Source organism: Hyla sarda, chromosome 5, assembly GCF_029499605.1.
Source record: "Hyla sarda isolate aHylSar1 chromosome 5, aHylSar1.hap1, whole genome shotgun sequence".
NCBI lineage: Eukaryota > Metazoa > Chordata > Amphibia > Anura > Hylidae > Hyla > Hyla sarda.
Genome location: NC_079193.1, coordinates 31940138 through 31961741, shown reverse-complemented (window position 1 = coordinate 31961741; position 21604 = coordinate 31940138). Strand labels below are relative to the sequence as shown.

The 21604-nt window shown below is 42.3% G+C and overlaps 1 protein-coding gene across 6 annotated transcripts in view; it reads right to left on the bottom strand.

The window, feature by feature from the left end:
* Nucleotides 1-497: 497 nt before the first annotated feature.
* Nucleotides 498-21604, bottom strand: part of PTER (phosphotriesterase related) — a 99835-nt gene continuing 78728 nt past the window's right edge. For 3 of the 6 annotated variants that reach the window (XM_056519166.1, XM_056519168.1, XM_056519167.1), the window contains exons 2-5: nt 15149-15588; nt 9913-10178; nt 7063-7203; nt 648-942 (exon numbers count right to left, since the gene is read on the bottom strand). In XM_056519166.1, the coding sequence (XP_056375141.1) occupies nt 732-942; nt 7063-7203; nt 9913-10178; nt 15149-15580 (1050 nt within the window). In that variant the 5' untranslated portion in view covers nt 15581-15588 and the 3' untranslated portion in view covers nt 648-731. The other 3 variants (XM_056519169.1, XM_056519165.1, XM_056519170.1) reach the window with 3 other exon arrangements.

Sequence of the window (21604 nt, the reverse complement as noted above, 5' to 3'; positions counted from 1 at the left end):
CCGTGCCTAGCCCAGGATCCAGCGGTAGACCTTCGGGTGGTTAAGGCTAAACCACGTCCTGGTGTCACAAACACAAGGTTAATACCATCTTCCCCTAGAGTAACAACATCTGCCCTGCACATCCCCTCCCGCCATACCACAATTAAATTTTATAACACTTTACATGGTAAAACATATTTACAACGGGGAAACAAGTGCAGGGGGCCTTGGGGACACTGAAGGAGGCTGCCAGACAGGACAGTAGGAGCACGGGGTAACACCTCCCATACTGGGCCACCACAGATAGATATGAGATAGATAGATAGAGATAGATAGATATCACAAGGTTACCAAGAGAAACAACTAAATGAACCATAGCAGTTGAATTGTCCATAGCAACAGCATCTGAATGGTTGCCATGGGTAGTATTGCCCATTTATTTTGTCATACAAGTGTTACTACTTTACAGAGTAAATTTCCTGGGATGAGTAAGGGCATATCGTGACGGCTGCCAATCTGCCTCTGCACAGTATCATGATGCCAACAGACTGGTTGCTAGGGATACAGTGCCAGACAACCACAGCCTTTGCCTAGCAACCGCTCAGCAGATAACTTGGATGGAAAACATTGGCAGAGAAGGGACAGGGAGCTTAACTATAGGAAGAAACAATTTAGGTATTAGAGGAGAAATGTTTAGAATTATTTTTGTATTATCTGAATCGGATCATTCTTCCAGTTACCATACACATCCTCTACTTGAAGGTCAGCCATCTTCTGGGGTTCTCTAACAATATTTTATCGATGCTCTGCTGGGATATGCCTCTCACAAGCATTTTGGGTACAATGTTGTTTAGGATGTGTGAGTATCCGTGTCCTCCGTATTTCACCAGCCGGTTCTTTGTATGTATATCATGGGAAATGACAATCCTCTCCTCGTAGCCTTCACTGATCAAAAAGCGGAGCCTGGAAGACAAAAAGACTTTAGTGGTCTCATGGCCTGACCCTGTAAACTTAGTCACCACATGGATCATCCGACCCATGATTTGTGGCCATAATACAAACTTCCATACACAAAGCGTTTATATGTGATTCAACCTTTAAAAAAAAAAGCCGGAGGGGCAAAAACCATCTTAAAGAGGTACTCCGCCCCTAGACATCTTATGCCCTAATCAAAGGATGGGGACCCCTGCGATCTCGGCTGCGGCACCCCAGACATCCTGTGCATGGAGCGAACTTCGCTCCTGCAAGATGGATGGCGATGCAGGGCGGAGGCTTGTGATGTCACGGCCCCACCCCGCTCCTGATGTCATGGCCATGCCCCCTCAATGCAAGTCTATGAGAGGGGGCCTCCTCAAATAGACTTACGTCACGCCTCCTCCCATAGACTTACATTGAGGGGGCGTGGCTGTGACGTCACAAGCAGGCGCTGCACCCGACGTTGTAAACAAATGCCAGGTGCAGCAAGGAGATTGCGGGAGTCTCCAGCAGCGGGAACCCCGTGATCAGACATCTTATCCCCTATTCTTTGGATAGGGGAAGAGATGTCTAGGGGCGAAGTACCCCTTTAAGCCTCAGGTTTTACAATAAGAAAGAGAAGGGGCAACATGGAATTTAAGGGGTTATTTGGGGTTTCTAAATATTCATATGCTGCTGGGGCCGTGCAGAGATAGAAAAAAAAAACAACTATATATACCTAGCCCCACTCAGCTCGGCTCCCATTCAGCTCTGTCCAATCTTCTGGGCATACAAAGAAAGACCTGCCAGCTTAGAACACTCATCTCAGTGGACAGGCAGAGCTGAACAGGAGCGGCAGAGGACCAGGGCTCAGTAAGTATAGTGTTTTTTTCTTCTATTTTTACACAACCCTATCAGCATATGATTTTTTAAGACACCAGTTAACCTGTAATGAAAGATTATCAAGAAAATCCTAGATCAGGCAAAGAGAACTCATTGTGGGCATGCCTTAGAATTTTTCCTGTATGTCAATTTGCTAAAACTCCTGATATTTGAAGTACCCACATTAGGATATGCCAACGTGTTGCGCATACAGTTTATGTTGGCATCCTTTCAAAATGTTCTGGCAATGTATACATGAGCGTGTAGGCATGGACTTGAATATAGTCAGCTAATAACTATGTTGGGGTTGTTTTCAAAATGTACAGGTGTTTGGGTTCAGATCCTAAAGCAAAGCGAACCACGCTTTAGGGTCCAAACTAAACCAAAAAGGGAGGAAAAAAAGCAAATTGGACATAATGTCACCAAACTCCAAAAATGGGTTGGACAAAACTATTGGCACCCTTAACTTAATATTTGGTTGCACACCCTTTGGAAAAAATAACTGAAATCAGTCGCTTCCTATAACCATCAATAAGCTTCTTACACCTCTCAGCCGGAATGTTGGACCAATCTTCCTTTGCAAACTGCTCCATGTCTCTCTTATTAGAAGGCGACTTTTCCCAACAGCAATTTTAAGATCTCTCCACAGCCACTTCAGAATTCTCCAGCGCTTTGTTGTCATCCATTTCTGGGGGCTTTTTGACATATGTTTGGGGTCATTGTCCTGCTGGAAGACCCAAGATCTTGGACACAAACCTAACTTTCTGACACTGGGCTGTACAGTGCGACCCAAAATCCGTTGGTAATCCTCAGATTTCATGATGTCTTGTACACATTCAAGGCCCCCAGTGCCAGAGGCAGCAAAACAACCCAAAACATCATTGAACCTCCACCATATTTCACTGTAGGTACTGTCTTCTTTTCTTTGTAGGCCTCATTCCATTCTCGTTAAACAGTAGAATGTTGTGCTTTACCAAAAATCTCTATCTTGGTCTCATCTGTCCACAAGACATTTTCCCAGAAGGATTTTGGCTTACTCAAGTTCACTTTAACAAAACGTAGTCTTTCTTTTTATGTCTCTGTGTCAGCAGTGGGGTCCTCCTGGGTCTCCTGCCATAGCGTTTCATTTCATTTAAATGTTGACGGATAGTTAGCGCTGACACTGATGCTCACTGAGCCTGCAGGACAGTTTGAATATCTTTGGAACTTGTTTGGGGCTGCTTATCCACCATCCAGACTATCCTGCGTTGACACCTTTCATCAATTTTACTCTTCCGTCCACACCCAGGGAGATTAGCTACAGTGCCATGGGTTGCAAACTTCTTGATAATGTTGCGCACTGTGGACAAAGGCAAATCTAGATCTCTGGAGATGGACTTGTAACCTTGAGATTGTTGATATTTTTCCACCATTTGGGTTCTCAAGTCCTCAGACAGTTCTCTTCTCCTCTTTCTGTTGTCCATGCTTAGTGTGGCACACACAGACACACAATGCAAAGACTAAGTGAACTTCTCTCCTTTTTATCTGCTTTCAGTTGTGATTTTAATATTGTCCACACTTGTTACTTGCCGCAGGTGAGTTTAAAGGAGCATGCTTGAAACAATCTTAGTTTTCCACAATTTGAAAGGGTGCCAATAATTTTGTCCAGACCATTTTTGGAGTTTGGTTAGACATTATGTCCAATTTGCTTTTTTTCCTCCCTTTTTTGGTTTATTTCCAATACACACAAAGGGAATAAACATGTGTATAGCAAAACGTGTTACTGCAATCATTTTCTGTGAGAAATACTTCATTTTCTCTCTCACACACACACACATATATATATATATATATATATATGTTCTTTTTATTTTTATTTTTTTTGAGACACCCCCTCCTTTTTTTTTTTTTTTTTTTTTAGTAAAGTGGAGAGTTGGTAGGGATTTCTGGATTTTTTGCCCGAAATTCTGGCACACAAAACATGCTACATGAGAATAAAACCTATAAAATCTACTCGGAAAAGCTTTAGCAAATGAGACCCAGTGTGTTGGCAAATTGTTGTATCAATGCGCCCTATAGATGGCAATGCGTTTGAGCAGATTTTGCTGAAAGAATTGGCACGTTAATTCTTTCTGCGGAGGTCGGAATAAGAATTTCCACCGCAGATGTTTCCATGTTTGCTCAATGTAGCAGAATCCTACTGAAAATAATGGGAATCTGCTGCAACTGAATTTCCGAGCTGAATTTTTCTGCCGGATTCTGCTTGGAAATTCTGCAGTGTGAACATAGCCGTATACTGTTCCTGGGATTGTGGCAGGGCTGGTGCAAGGATTTTTGTCACCCTAGGCAAAACTTAATTTTGCCACACCCTTGACTCCGCCCATTGGCCCGCCCTTTGACACGCCCCACCTTACCACTGAGTTGACACACTGTAACGAGCCCCTTGCTCATGTAATTTGCTTACTACTGGGGTTAAACTAACAAACCTCCTCCTCATGCTGCTGGCTGAGCGAGTGGTTTGGATGCTGGTTGTCTAACCTTCTTGTGGCAGGCAGAGCGGTGCCCATCATCAAGAGGGTGCTCTAGACAGCTGCCTATTTTGCCTATAGGCAGAGCCAGCCCTGGATTGTTGCTACCAGTCAGAGCTGTTTTCTCCAACCAGGGTTACTCCAGCTTTTGCAAAACTACAACCCCCAGCATGCCCGGACAGCCGTTGGCTGTCCGGGCATGCTGGGAGTTGTAGTTTTGCAACAGCTGGAGGCACCCTGGTTTGGAAAAATTGAGCTAGAGCAACGTGTTTTTGCCTATGAATCATTCATGGTATAAAAAAAAAAAAAGGAATGAAAAGTAAGTCCCAAGCAACATGTGACCGGTGCAAGCAACTAGAGATGAGCGAACTTACAGTAAATTCGATTCGTCACGAACTTCTCGGCTCGGCAGTTGATGACTTTTCCTGCGTAAATTAGTTCAGCCTTCAGGTGCTCCGGTGGGCTGGAAAAGGTGGACACAGTCCTAGGAAAGAGTCTCCTAGGACTGTATCCACCTTTTCCAGCCCACCGGAGCACCGGAAAGCTTAACTAATTTATGCAGGGAAAGTCATCAACTGCCGAGCGGAGAAGTTTGTGACGAATCGAATTTACTGTAAGTTCGCTCATCTCTACAAGCAACCACAAATGAAAATATTTTATTTTATTTAAAATATTTTTACGCAATGACGCTTTTATAAATGTGCCTTGATGTCAGGGCGGATTACTGACTGTTTAATGAATAAGGAAGAGCCATTGATAAATACACGGCCGCTGCCTGCACTTAAAGATACCAACAAGTCAATGACACGAGAATCTCGCCATTAATCAAGTTAATTAGCTGAATAAACATCGGGATTGACGTCCATAGAAGCTGCCGAAGGACTCTAAACCCTTCAATTACCGCCGCGCTCGATACACGTAAATTATAGACAGAAGTCTGTGATACTGGATGTTTTAGGTCCGGCTATTAACGTAAAAATAAAAACCAAAAATAAATTATAACATTAAAGAAAAAAAAAAAAGAAATAAAAGAAAACAAAAATTCACTTTATTTTCTTTTAAATTCTGCAGTGCCATACGAAAACGTGCGCAATTGTAAATGATGGAAGCAAATGAAAGAGAGAATTTTGTCCATAGGAGTGAATGTTCTAAAGTGGTGGTGTCCAAACTGTGGACCTCCAGCTGTTGCAAAACTACAACTTCCAGCATGCCAACGGCTGTCCGGGCATGCTGGGAGTTGTAGTTTCACAACAGCTGGAGGTTCGCAGGCATGCTCTGAAATGACATGGTTTCACACAGCCATAATACATAATATTTGGGGTCCTTATTAACTTAACCCCCCGGAGTCATTTGGGGTCCTTGTTAACCCCTGGTTTAACCCTTTGCAGTCATAATTGGAACAACTAAATATACCTGTTTTTCCCACAGGGACAGATTAAGATTGGGGACCCCTCTATTCTACCTCTGTGACTCGGACCCCCACCAGGTCACATACAGTAGAGATGGCCGGTGTATGGCCCTCTCTACTAAACTCTATTGAAGTTATAGAGACAGTAGAGCCAAAAATGTACACAGTTTCCAAAGCCTATTGGGGCACGCATCTTTGGCCACCTTTTCACTTTACCGAGCTGATTTCTTCAAGACACAGCACCACCCCTGTCTTCAGGCTGTATGCGGTATTGCAGCTTAGTTCCATTGAAATGAATGGAACCAAGTTGTAATACCACAGTCAACCTGAGGACAGGGGTGATGCTGTTTTTTTTAGGAGAAATTCACTGGCCACTCGGCAAAACAAACGTTAACCTCACACTACTGACGCTTGTCACAAAATCCACTTTTGAGGGTGCAGCCTTCCAGAGTGCAATTCCCATTTGAGGGTCAAGTTACAGCTAGTTTTAACACCCAGTAACCAGCTGAATTCAGCACCTGTTTTGATCAGGGCTCATCTGGAAATCTAGTGTGGACCAAAAATCGGAATGGAAAGCCCCACTACCGATCCTGCTTTCATTCCATAAAAATCCAAGCCTTAAAATAGGACTTACCAGTAGAAGTACCTAGCAAGTTTTGACTCTCTCCTGGATTTCCCATATCTCATCCATCTTTCCCTGGATGAGATATAACATATTCATCTATAGGGGCGCCATGTAGTATTACATCTACTTTGCAACACCCACTGGATGTCTTGCTGTCATGTCTTCCCCTGGTAAAGTCATTTGCAGGGATAAGTGTATTGCAGAAAGGCCCTTGCTTAGCCTTCTTTCTTCTGAAAACCAAATACTCCTTCTAGGAAATGAAGAAGTTACGCACTTTATCCTCACAGTTTGGACAGGAACAGTGACTTGATTGTAGATAGAATGTTACCTAAGTAGAGCACATGTGGCCTAGGTGTATGTAGGCCTAGCAATAGCAGATGCCAGGGGATGCTGCTCTGGCAAGAGCCATGCCTAGACTGGTTCTAACAGATAGGAGGATCATGTGACCAAGGCATCATTCATCTTAGTACTTTAAATGCCTTTATACCCTTGTAAGATTTTTAGTGTATCCAATAAATGTGGTAAATAGTTTTACAATAAACTTCCAGTATTCACTTATGCAATACAAAAAAACGTATATTTTCGGTAACGCAACAACTTCTTGTCGAAAGTAGACGAAACAGTACTGGGATACTACAGCAGGTTGATTTTTGGGTATATTTTTAGAAAACATTTCGGCAGTGCCAGCCCCGGGTGCCCATACTCACGCTCTGATCCTGTCATTATCGCTGGGCATGTCCACCTTCATATTGAACTGGTAGTTTAGCATTTCCGTTCCGAATAAATCATATTCCAGGTACGACCCTAGTGCGGCAAACTCCAGCAGTATTTTCTCATCAAATATCGTCCTAGGACAAAGAGAAGCGACGGTTTTTATTACTTAAATGTTGACATTGGGTATTTTCTATTAAGAAGGATTAAGTCTCTCTATGTAAAGCGGCCGGCAGTGATTACATAATGTGGTCACTTTCCTTACACCCAGATTAATTACACAGCGGCCTATAAATCACATTATACGGATATTTAATTTCCCCTGGGTGAGGAACTGTCAGTAAATTTACAGTCAGTAAAATGGTATTAAATTTTAATTTATTTTTATTTTGTGACTTTCTAGCTGATGCAAAACTACAACTCCCAGCATGCCCTACCGACCATAGGCTGTCAGGGCACACGAGAAGTTGTAGTTTTGCAACAGCTGGAGGCACACTGGTTGGAAAACATTGATTTAAACCTTCGGCTGTCCGGGCATGCTGGGAGTTATAGTTTTGCAACAGCTGGAGAAGCACTGGTGGGAAAACACTGGTCTAAATCAATGTTTTCCAACCAGAGTGCTTCCGGCTGTTGCAAAACTACAACTTCCAGTATGCCTTGACAGCCTTTGACCTATGGTTGGTAGGGCATGCTGGAAGTTGTAGTTTTGCAACAACTAGACCAAGGGTCTCCAACCTGTGGCTCTCTAGCTGTTACAAAACTACAACTCCCAGCATTCCCTACTAACCATAGGCTTTCAGGGCATACTGGAAGTTGTAGATTTACACCAGTGTTTTCCCACCAGTGCTTCTCCAGCTGTTGCAAAACTACAACTCCCAGCATGCCTGGACAGCCTTTGGCTGTCTGGGCATGCTTGGAGTTGTAGTTTTGCAACAGCTGGAAAAGCACTAGTGGGAAAACACTTATTTAGACAGAGGGTCTCCAACCTGTGGCTCTCTAGCTGTTGCAAAACTACAACTCCCAGCATGCCCTACCAGCCATAGGCTGTCAGAGCATACGGGGAGGTCCAGGAATAAAAAAAAAAAGAAAAAAAGAACCAGAGCTAATTTCTTCCAAAAACAGCACCACCCATGTCCTAAGGCTGTGTGTGGTATTACAACTTGGTTTTATTCAGTGGAACTGAGTTTCAATACCACCCACTACCTGAAGACTGGTGTGGCACTGTTTTCCGAAGTTCTCGGAAATCAGCTTTGGTTGTCTATTCCAGGACAACCACTTTAAAGGAGTTCTCCAGTACAGGAAAACTTATCCCCTATCCTAAGGATAACAATTTTTTTGGTGGGGGGGGGGGGGGGGGGGGGGATTTTGTATAATTTTAGATTGGCAGGATTATACAGCCCCCCTTAAGGACACAGCCCATTTTGGCCTTAAAGGGGTACTCCACCTCTAGACATATTATCCCCTATTCCCTACCCAGCATCGGGAACCCCACAATCTCCCTGCAGTACCCGGTGTTCGTTTAAAGCGTGGGGTGCAGCGCCGGTGGCACGTGACATCACGGCCATGCCCCCTCAATGCAAGTCTATGGGAGGGTGCGTCACACCGCCTCCCATAGATTTGCATTGAGGGGGCGTGGCCGTGACATCAAGAGTGGGGCGTGACAGTGACGTCACGAGCCTCTGCCTCGACCGGGCATCCGTCATGGAGCAAAGTTCTCCCCGTGCCCCGGATGTCTGGGGTACTCCAGCCTGGGGTACCCCTTTAAAGGGGTACTCCGCCACTAGATATTTTATCCCTTATCCAAAGGATAGAGGGTAAAATGTCTGATCATGGGAGGTATGGCCACTGGGACTCTTTGCGATCTCCAGCTCGACACCTCAGCATTCTGAACATTTATGGTTTTGGGCAGCCCCCTCCATTCATGTCTATGGGAGAGGGCGTGACGGCTGTTGCTTCACCACAGTCGAGAACCTGTCACCATAATGAAGCAGGGAGTAAGGTGCCGAATAGGTATGATTTATTATGAAACTCTCGGATGTTTCAGAGTAGTCATAGTTTAAAGAAGCCGTCCGGACCTGGATAAGTAGTCATGAATGTGGTCCCCACTACTACTCCTCACCCTGCTGAGTGATATGTTTCTTCCTATTTAAGTATAGGGAGAGAAGTGTCATTCAGGGCCAGAGGGGCGGGGAGCAGCCATCCGGACCTACCCCAATGACTAGGTACTTAGGTCTCGGCGGCTTTTTTAAATTATGATTTCTCTGAAATCCTAACTGTTTTAGTTTAAATAGAGTTTCAGGGCCCTGCTCTGTGCACATTTCATGCTTCCTGTTGCTTTGGCAGTATGAAACAGATGGCAAAAAAAAAAAAACCTCCGTAGAACAAAAATGTGCAATAAAAACATTTACATACAAGAGTATTTTTGAGCCTGAGTGTACACTGTGTAAAGCAGAAAGTTTTTCAGGCAGTAACTCATCTGCTAGGTGCAGCTTCAGGTCATGCTGGGATTTCCTGCTCTGAGAGGGGCAGAGAGAGCTGCTTCATTTACAGTCTGAGCTCAGAGCTGCTGATACGGCTGCTACAAGGAACACAAAAAATCTAATATAGAATCTTACAATGGCCTGAAACCTAATTTCCATGAAAATAAACATCATAATACTTCACTTTTTATTTAGAGGTTTCTTTTCCTCCTTTAATCCCTTTAGCACATTGTATTTTTCTTATAACTCTACAATCTGTGTGTGATTTGTACATTATTGTTCCTACGCTTACAGTCGTTGCCATATACAAACAGTCAGACATATGTCAAGAAATGCATTCTGAAAAAGAAAAAAGCTCAAGAGTACCTATCAAGATGAGACATCACAGTCTTGGAGATATCAGCCCCTGCCTCCTGCAGGATGCGCACAATCTGGAAAGGGGCCTCACTGTTTCTGCCAGGATGAATATTCACAGGACATCCAAGCTGTGTCTGAGCCTCAGCAGTCGCCTGAAGAATTTTCTTTTCACTGTCACTTAATGGCCAGGAGCATCCGATCTCTCCGATTATTCCACATTTTATATCTGTCCCATCTGCTCCTTGGAGAACTTCATCAACCAAGATCTCAGTCAGCTAATAGAGATATTTATGTGGAGAGAAGAGGGTTGGGGAACAAAAAAAGGGAACATGTTACACCATCAGTGATAAAGAATAATAATAATAATTGGTAATTACAGAAAATCTTAAAGGAATATTGCAGTTAAATATATATTTTTTTGGAATATTTTTTATATGTTTACTGTATGAATTCCTTGATATTTATTGGTGATTCCCAGTGGGGGAAAAAAAGAGTTGAAATCTACGAGCTGCAACGGGGAGACAAAGTGACAAGAAGAGGTAATGTCCGGCACATGCATGACTGGGCCTTGTTCACACCATGCACGAGTAGACAGCTTTGTATAGAACGCACCTGAAACCCAGTGGAGCTCAGTCTGAAGTAGGTATGCAATCCAATAAAACAATAGATGACAGAGACGGCACTCACCGAAAGGGTTTTCTTTATTCAAATTTTGCGGTGCATACAGACAAGGGCAGGTAGAAGCGAAAGGGCAGGGGCGTCCAGACGCCCCTGCCCTCTCGCTTCTACCTGCCCTTGTCTGTATGCCCCGCAGAATTTGAACAAAGAAAACCCTTTCGGTGAGTGCCGTCTCTGTCATCTATTGTTTTATTGGATTGCATCAGGGAGACAACCTAATCCTAGGATTCACTAATGAGGAGGTACTGATACAGACCCTAGACAGAACTCATGGCAAACAGACAAGGGTGCAGTGTCCTAGTGAGACCCTTGTGAAAGTTTGGTGTTGGGTGGCGGATGAACCCTGCTAAATTGAGTGTTTTTGTCACTTTATTTTCCTCCTTCTATATTGAGAATCTATTTGTACTAAAGTTTGGGGTTCATGTATAAAAATTAATGTATAAACAAGTAGAAAGTTCTAGGTCAGGGAGGAGTTACAGATAGGACCTCTCCTTCCACTCAACAGAGGAAGGGGAGTCTGACTTTACCCACTGAGCCGAAAAGATGCATTAACTAAAGTCTTTTAATTTTCACTGCAGGGAAGAATACATAGTTAGGCATACAGACCCAGGATTGTTTGGGGCTCTCCTAGCTACTGCTTAGACCTTCAAAAATCCTAGGATTTCCATTAGTCCCATCCACTATGCAGATGAACACATGCAGCCAAAACCACACCCCTACGGATTCACCAATAATGGCACAATATTGCGAATATTATCAGCAACATTGCCTGGCCATTGGTGAACAGATGGGGGAGTGACTCTGACAACGTGTTCACAGGTATGTGAGAATCGGGAGAGAAAGAGATTTATTATACACAGTCTTTGTTATGGAGAAGAATTAGAATCTGGTCTGTGGAGAAAAAACAAATTACATGGATGCCAGAGCAAGTGGCTAGTGCCTTTTTGGGCTTCTGTGTGGTGTCCCAGTGGAGGATGTTGTCCTGTTGGCTAAATGTCGCTTCAGGCATGTCTGGTGTCTCTGTTCTGGGCCCACTGCTCCACAGTATACTGTATTGTGTTATGTTGCCATTTTGTGTTAAATGTTCATTCCCAGTGTTACTGCTACTTTAAGGGGAGCCTTGCAGAGTGAACCAGGTGATCCTGATGCCCCAATGGGATGCCCCTATCTTAGCCTTTGTGTAGTGTAGGGGGGGGGGGGAATTTATTCAGTCTGAGTGCAGAGCTAAGTTTGAGCTGAGGTACAGTGTGGAGAAGTGTGAGGAGAAGTCTGAGGTGATCTGAGAAGGCCTTAAAAGGGAAGTCTAAAATCTGCAGCCGCATCATTCTCAGGAACCCCATTGCACGGGTGAAATTCAAGCCTGGCAGTAAACTCAAAGCTCCTGGGGAATAATATTCTTCAGTCAGTCAGTCTACAATCTCAAAGTCAGCACTTGACATCAGATTCAAGTCAGTCACCATTCAGTTCAGTGCAAGCAATTACAAGCCCCAGCAAGGAAAAAGGCTTCCCTGGTCACTCTGAACTTCCCCTGCATCTATTTGTACTGTGAAGGAATTACCATGTATCCTGCCTCAGTAAAGATAGTTTTCCGTAACCCTGAATTGTGGTTATTATTGTCCCAGGGCTTGGCCCAGGTGAGCTGGCTCACCCTTGGAACGTGGAGGTTAATGTTACCTTGGCATCACAAATTGTACCTAACACCCATCATAAAGTTAGGCACCACATCTGGCCAAGCCTGGGGATGCATAGATGCTAAACTACTACTTCATAGAATCTGCACAATTCAGTATAAATTGCATCACCAATGTAAGCAAAGATGACTTCACTGGGACAAGAGTACTCCGCATAGCGGCCATATGACTCCAAGTTTGCTGACCTTTGATGAGTAACCTTTTTTCTACCACTACTAAAGAGACTTTGACTCCATGTTGGATGAAGTTTCTCTAAGTAAAGACCTGTTACACCTCTCTTTCAACTCACTGTTGGGTGTGGCTTTCTGTACTTCACCATCATGGGCACCCCATACTCCAACAGACCTGGTATTGACAACCAGGGTGTGTCCCAGGGAACCTGACACCAACTCTCCCAGTGTGTGCAGCCCCTTTACCACTGCACCAACCCACGGGAGCATAGGATTGCCCTGTGAAGTCCTTGTATCTTGTGACAGAACCATAACCTGCAGAAATGTGGAACCACTGTTCCCAGCCACAACACAAGGTACGTACCCCGGCTGCGGCAGCTTACCCTTTTTCTCCAGGTAGGGTGATGCAAGGGCATCCATGTCTGACTTAAAGGATATAGCTAGGATTAGAAAAAAAACATAGCTACTTCCTTCTAGAAACAGCGCCACTCTTGTCTGGAATGTGTGTGGTTCCATGTGACCAGGGCAGAGTTTCAATGCCACACATAACCTAAGGAATGGAGCTTTTTTTTTTTTTTTTTTTTTGGAAGAAAGCAGCTTCAGATTGTATGTAGGTTTGTTTGAATATCTGATGGTCTAACATCTGCAAACTTACCAACAGTCCCATTCCCATTTTTTTTTTTTTTTTGCAAAAGAGTAGCGTTTATGCAAACTTGCATGTAAAATTAGAATTTTTTGTCCATTTCCACTTCAGGACTTGAAATGTCTTGTAAATTCCTAATATGGATTCATTAGCCAAATGGCTTACTTATATAGGATTTTAGGATACAGGACTGTAGGGTATTGGAAATTACCCCTTATTTCCTTTAAGGTCTGAACTCACAGATAAGCTTGTAAACCATCTCTTTGGCCCCAGATCAGTATATAACATTGCCTATGAAAGGATTGATTCCCTTTTTATAACATTTTATTTGGGGATTGCCATGTGAACAATTATAATGTAATATTTTGCAGACTGGCTTCACTTTCCTATAATATACTAGAGCTACCTCCGAAAACAGATATAAAATTATTGCATTTTTTCAATTGGACTAGACAATGACAATTTTTTTTAAATATTTAGAATTTACATAGTTTCTGCTATTTTATTTCCACACAATGTACGAAAAGCAGATTAAAAGTGGAGGTTTCCTTTAAGATGATATTTGCCAAGATTAAAAGGATGAGCTATTGTAAGACAGTATATGCATTTGTTTAATGGCAGGGAGAGGGGATGATAGGGAAACTTCTCCGTCTGACAATATATTTCCCACTAATAGGAGTCTTATTGTATTACAGGTGGAAATGAAGAACAAAGAAAATCCTGTCAACCTAAATGAGCCCTGAAAATACAGAACTTTTGCAAAAGGATAAAAACCCACAGGAATCGTAACCATTTTAATGAACGCGTCTAAGACTTGGAATCTGAGTAGAGTGTTACTAATCTTTAAGATATGTGGATCCTATAAAGAGTATTTCTACCTAAAATAAGAACAGTTTTTAAATGGAAGCTCCTGAATCTATCTATTGCTAGAAAAACTGGGTGACAATTAATATGGCATTAAAAGTCCGGCACGGTTTGTCAGGGGTGTCAGGAGCCTAGTTATTCAGTGAATGACTTTCCCTGCTCCATCTTCTTTTTACAGCATACCATTTCAATGGTAATTCTTCAAATGTGCATAGAACTGCAAAAGAAAAATGGGACTTCTTGAAGGTATAGGGACACCAACTTGTAGTCAATATACTTCTATATATTTCCCATCATTTATAAGTTGGTGTCCCTATACCTTCCAGAAGTCCCATTTTTCTTTTGCAGTTCTATGCACATTTGAAGAATTACCATTGAAATGGTATACGGACATGTTCTTCAGGTTAGGATTCCGTTATAAGTCTTTAGTTGATCTACCCCCAAAAATGTAACTTCTGTGAACATATTTGTCTGGTACAACAAGGTGCACCCAACAATCGAAGACCAAAGTCTTCTATAAAAGGAGCTGTGTTGTAAATTTAGGGAGGTACGACAGTGATAATAGTGATTTCAATATTCTTATTTGGTTACAAAGTTTCCCCAATATCCTAGGCTACACAAGAGTAATATCAAAGCTCATCTTCAAAGAAACATGAAACCATAGGCAATGTGCCGCAGTATGGCCATATAGCATAGTGTTTTATGGCTTCTTAAGAGAATACTGCCCTAACATGGCCAATGATGAAATACGTCATGATTTTTCATATGAAATTTGGGAGAAAAAAATGCTTCTTATCAAATTAGAGGATTATAGATGTAATGGGTGCCAAGTCTCTTAATAAATTTAGCACATCTTTCTCACTGTCAATGCACCACACTTTCCTATCTACCTCAGCTATGAGCTGGAGAGGATTTCTGGCATAACTTATGCACATCTATGCTATGCCCCTCCTACTAAGCCTTGCCCACTTTTTTTTTCAAATTCTTTCAAATTTTGCCCAAAACATAGTGTTTACAAAAAAATCCCAGCATTTGTATACCAGAAAACTAACGTACAAGCTTCATGAATATCCCCCTATGCCTCCGAGCACTACATGATCTCTAGTAATACTTTTGGACATTTTATAAAACCTCAGAAGAAGTTGGTCAAAAATAATAACTGATCATTTTTGGAATGTCTATGTAGGAATATTTTATACCTGCTCCACAGACTTTGACCGAGTTTCCGGACTGTGAGTCGCGTCCACGTAGAAGCCAGCTCCTGAGACAATATGAACACCAGTTTCCTGTGCGAGTCTTTTTAGCGTCTTCACGTCTCTGCTGATCCCAGTAGTAGTGTTCTCCACTATACAGCCTCCACCTGCGGCCTTAAAAGCAACAAGCTCTTCTCTAACTGCATCCACCTCTTCATTTAGGAGAAGATTCTCTTTATTACTGTATGGATTTTGCTTTAACCAAAACAAGTTCTTCATTTCGATGGGTGCGCCATCCAAGTGGGCTTGATGTGCGGGTGGTGGACAATAACAGCACTGGAAAGTCATGGTCAAGTGTTCATGTGTCATGGTGTATCCAAGCTCATCTGGATGGATAAGCCCTAAAACAGTCTGTATTCTCCCGCTCTGAGATGACATGTTTTATCCTATAAGTAAAGTATCTTAAGAATTTATTGCTAACAACACAGCCCAACATGTCCAGAAATCACAACATTCATATTTTGGTGAAGTAAGTGATCAGATCTATGGGGGAGAAGGGGAATGATATTTTACATAAAAGTATCCCAAATATACTCACATATATTACATATATGTATGAGGTACACATGTGATTTTACCAACTTTGCTCATTGGGACAACGCCTTTAAAGCATACCTGTACGATACCCACCCCCCCTCAAAAATAAATAAAAAATGTTATATGTTGCTAACTACCTCATCCTGCTCATGTACATCTAATTCGTATGTGTCTACATCCTATATTTCTCTCAGAATTACCTTTATTTACTTGCCATCATTGCTCAATGAGGTTTCTGTCCATGCAGAGTCACTGTGATGACTCCTCCCCCTCCCTCCCTCTGCTCTGACTCACAGAGGGCCCTGGACTTGCCTGCAGCCCTGTCAATCACTCATGGTGTCCATGACGTGTCGATGACCACTGGACACTGCATGACTGGAATGTGTCCCAGGAGGCAGGGGGACCCCTCGTGGCCACTTTTTTGACTGGCTTTCTTAGAATGAAATGCTGAAAATGTTCTGATGAAAGCAAATGCAAAACAAATATTTTTTTTTTGCATGCTTTATAACATATCCAAAGTTATTGTATCTGACAGTGCCCATTTAACAAACCCATTCCCTCCTTTTCAAACTTATTTCCACAGCTCATCCCATTCCCAGTCCCTTTTCCATGTATGTAAAATGGCCACCAGATTCTTAGTGCCGGTCTAGTCATGAGCAAGAGGAAGGTCTATGAATACTAGGGAACACTGTAGATATGGTAGTCTTAGAACCTGGTTGCCATTTTACTTTCATGGAACGGGTAATGGGAATTGGACAAACCATGGCAGCAGAATTGAAAAGGAGAATCCGTGTAGTAGAGAACGGTACCAGGGTATCGTGCGCTGTGCTCGTGGATCGTATAAATCCAATGAAAAAGAAGAAATCCCGGCACCAGCGACTTGAATGCAAATAAAAGGTTTATTTGTAATATAGCATATTACACACGTAACAAGACGCGTTTCGGCTTATGTAGCCTTTTTCAATCGTATACAATTGATAAAAAGTCTACATAAGCCAAAACGCATCTTGTTACGTGTGTAATATGCTATATTACAAATAAACTTTTATTTGCATTCAAGTCGCTGGTGCCGGGATTTCTTCTTTTACATTGAATTGAAAAGGAGGACTTGGTATATTAAAGCGTTACTCCACCCCTAGACATCATTTATCCCCTATCCAAAGGATAGGGAATAAGATATCTGATTGCAGGGGTCTCGCCGCTGGGGACCCACGCGATCTTGGCTGCGGCACCCCAGACATACGGAGCAAACTTCGCTTCCTGCCGGATGACTGGCGATGTGGAGCGGAGGCTTGTGACATCACGGTCACGTCCCCTCAATGCAAGTCTAGACTTGCAATGGGGGGGCGTGGCCGTGATGTCACAAGCCTCCGAAGCTGCACCCGACGCTCTAAACGAATTTCAGGTGCAGCAGGGAGATCGGTGGGGTCCCCAGTGGTGGGACCCCCATGATCAGACATCTTATCCCCCTATCCTTTGGATAGGGGATAAGATGTCTAGGGGCAGAGTACCCCTTTTAGGGGATTACAAAGACCGTGAAATTTTATGGCCTATCTTCTAGATAACTATAACTTTTTTCCTCTGTTGGATGGGATTTCTTATTGTATTATACAGCAATGTTTTTTGTAATGGTTCAGGATTTTTAAAACAACTACTCAAGAGGTCAACATGATGTTACTCTGTATTCAAAGAAGTAGTCTTAAGGAAAGAGCTAAAATGACAATGAAAGGAGAAGTTATCATTATGGGAGACTTCAATTTTCCGGATATAAACTGGAAAACCAAAATAGCTAGTTCTGCCAGGAGTACAGATATTCTAAATTCCCTACTGGGATTATCTCTACAACAAGTGGTTGAGGAGCCAAACCAGAGGGAAGCCATTTTGGATTTGGTATTCACAAATGGGGATATGGTATATGATGTTATTGTAGGCAAAAACTTGGGATCTAGTGATCACCAGTCAGTGTGGTTTAATATAAGACAGTGAAGGAGTCACACCACACAAAAACTAAAGTTTTAGATTTTAGAAAAACAGACTTTTCAAAAATGAGATTAGTCATAAATGAGTCCCTATCAGACTGGAAGGGATTACATGGGGGGAGATTTATCAAAGCATTTAGTAAATTTTCTTTGCTTAAAATTGTTGCAAAAATGTCGCAAGTGTGACTACTCTCTTTTTTCTGCGACTTTTTGATTGTGCAGTGTCCTAAGCAAAAAATAAAAATCTTGCTTACCAAAGCAAAAAGTGATTTTTGACTTGCAGTGGTCAGAGATTTATCAAGTGCGAAAGTCGCAAAAAAGTCGCATGGCATGAAAAAACTTACTACATTTTCTCCAGCTTAGACATGGAGCAGAAAAAGCCACTACCAAAGCAAAAAAAAAAAAAAAAATTGCTTATGTGAAAGAAATTTATCAACAGGCTGAAACCAGTTGATAAATACGTCGCACATAAGCGAAAAATTGTAAGAAAGAAATAACTAAAAAAAGGAATACATAAGCAAACATTAATAAATGTTTCCCATGGAGTCCAGGAGAAATGGGACAGAAAATTGCATTAGACCTGTCAGTAAAAGCAGAAAAAGGAAGAGACCTCTGTGGTACTCAGCAGAAGTGGCCAAAATCATAAAAAACTAAAAGCTAGCATTTATTAACCCCTTAAGGACCAAGTTAATTAAGCCTGTACGCCCCTCAAAGACCAGGCTTGTTTTTTCAAATCTGGGATGGATGTCTTTATTTGAGAATAACTCTGGTAATGTTTTGCCAATGAAAACAATTCTGACATTTTTTTTTTTGTCAAGTTGTACTACATGAAAATAGTAAAAGTTAATCAATATCATTTGTATTTTTTTATTTACAATGCAAGAAACCGTGAAATTTAAAAAAAGACGATTTTTTGTTATTTTGACGTTAATAGGTTGCATATATTTATACATAATGTTTATTTTTTTATCAAAAATTATAATTTCATATGTCTACTTAATTTTTTCAACTTTTTTAGAAATTATTATTCACATTTTAGATGTATTAGATAGGGATCGACCGATGTTTTTTTAGGGCCGATAATCGGTGGAGGTTAGGGCCGATAACTTATACCGATATTCCAGTATAAGTTATCGGCTATTTATCCCCCCCGCGACACCGCTGCAGATCATTGATTTAAAGCGGGCGCTTTAAATCAATGCACTGCAGTGGCTTTTGCGGTGCCATAGGCCGCCTCCACCACCCGCTTCTCTCCCCCTGCCTTTCTGGGGGTCCTGAGTCCTATCACCGCCACCGCTCCCCCACCACCGCACCGCTCCCCCCACAGCCGCACCGCTCCGCGCCCCCCAACGCCGCACCGCGCCGCACCCCCCACCGCACTGCCCCGGCCCCATTGCCTCCCCCATCCCCGGTTTTATAATTATATGTTCCCGGGGCCTGGGGTCCACTCTACATCTGGCTCCGGTGGCATCCTCCTGAGCTGTCACTGTGCGCACTGACGGTGACGTCACGTCACGCACATCACGTCACTTGTCATTGCGCACAGCGTAACGCAGGACGCGGCAGGAGTCAGAAGTAGCGTGGGCCCCGGGAACAGGTAATTATAAAACCGGGGATGGGGGAGGCGATGGGGCCGGGGCGGGGCGGTGGGTGGTGCGACACGGTGCAGCGGGTCGGGCGGGGGGGGGGGGGAGACGGCATTATCGACTTATCGGCAAGGTAATTGCCGATACCGATAATGCACAAAATCGTGATTATCGGCCGATAATATCGGGCAAACTGAAAATCGGTCGATCCCTAATATTAGAGGCCTAACAAATTTACTTGACATTTTGAAAATTTTAAAAGTACATCTTATTTTTATGTGCTATGCAAGGTTTGCAGTAACTGAGAAGTAGTAGAACATGGGACCCCCCCCCCCGAATGACACAATTTTAAAAACTAGACCCCTCAAGGTATTCGCTAGGCATATTTTTTGTACATCACTTCTGATATTGAAAGAAATGCACCCTAAGGAATAACTAAATTAAAAACAAAGGAAGGAAGGTATGTAGAAGAGAACAAAGGGCTAGCCGACTGCCTTAATGAATACTTCTGTTCAGTTTTTACAGAAGAAAAAAGGAGGAAAAGGACCTCAATTAGGGAGGAAGACTAATGAATCATTTGATGCATGTGTCTTTACAGAGGAAGAGGTTCTACGTTTGCTGTCTAAAGTGAAGACAAATAAGTCACAGGGGCCTGATGGGATACACTCAAAATTATTAAAAGAGCTTAGTGGTGAGCTAACAAAACCGTTAACAGATTTATTTAACCAATCACTGGTAACAGGAGTCGTCCCGGAAGATTGGAAATTAGCAAATGTCGTGCCCATTGACAAGAAAGGTAGTAGAGAGAAATCAAGCAACTATAGGCCAGTAAGTCTGACATCAATAGTGGGGAAATTAATGGAAACCCTACTAAAGGATAGGATTGTGGAACATCTAAAATCCCATGGATTGCAAGATGAAAAACAACATGGATTTTCTTCAGGGAGATCATGTCAAACAAATCTTATAGATTTTTTTTGATTGGGTGACTAAAATAATAGATGGTAGTGGAGCAGTAGACATCACATATCTAGATTTTAGTAAGGCTTTTGATACTGTCCCACATAGAAGACTTATCAATAAACTGCAGTCATTGAGTTCAGACTCCCATATTGTTGAGTGGATTAGGCAGTGGCTGAGTGACAGACAACAGAGGGTTGTAGTCAATGGAGTATATTCATAGCAAGGTCTTATTACCAGTGGGGTACCTCAGGAATCTGTACTGGGACCAAGTTTAATATCTTCATTGGTGATATTGCAAAAGGTCTCGATGGTAAGGTATTAGTCTTTTTGCTGATGACACAAAGATATGTAACAGGGTTGATATTCCTGGAGGGATACGCCATATGGAAAAGGATTTAGGAAAACTAGAAGAATGGTCAGAACTCTGGCAACTGAAATTTAATGTGGATAAGTGCAAGATAATGCACCTGGGGTGTAAAAACCCTCGGGCAGAATATAGAATATTTGACACAGTCCTGACCTCAGTATCTGAGGAGAGAAATTTAGGAATAATTATTTCAGAAGACTTAAAAGGTAGGAAGAAAATGTAATAGAGCAGCAGGAAATGCTAGCAGAATGCTTGGATGTATAGGGAGAGGTATAAGTAGTAGAAAGAGAGAAGTGCTCATGACGCTGTACAGAACACTGGTGAGGCCTCACTTGGAGTATTGTGCGCAGTACTGGAGGCTGTATCTCCAAAAGGATATAGATACTCTAGAGAGTTCAGAGAAGATACTAAACTAGTACATGGATTGCAGGATAAAACATACCAGGAAAGGTTAAAAGGACCTTAATATGTATAACTTGGAAGAAAGAAGAGACAGAGGGGATATGATAGAGACTTTTAAATACATAAAGGGAATCAACACGGTAAAGGAGGAGAGCATATTTAAAAGAAGAAAAACTACCACAAGAGGACATAGTTTTAAATTAATAATATCAGGAAGTATGTAGTAATTTCAGGAAGTATTACTTTATTGCGAGAGTAGTGGATGCATGGAATAGCCTTCCTGCAGAAGTGGTCACTGCAAATACAGTGAAGGAGTTTAAACATGCATGGGATAGGCATAAGGCTATCCTTCATATAAGATAGAGATAGGTATAAGGCTATCCTTCATATAAGATCGAGATAGGCATAAGGCTACCCTTCATATAAGATAGGGATAGGTATAAGGCTATCCTTCATATAAGATAGGGATAGGTATAAGGTTATCCTTCATATAAGATAGGGATATGCATAAGGCTATCCTTCATATAAGATAGGGATAGGTATAAGGTTGTCCTTCATATAAGATAGG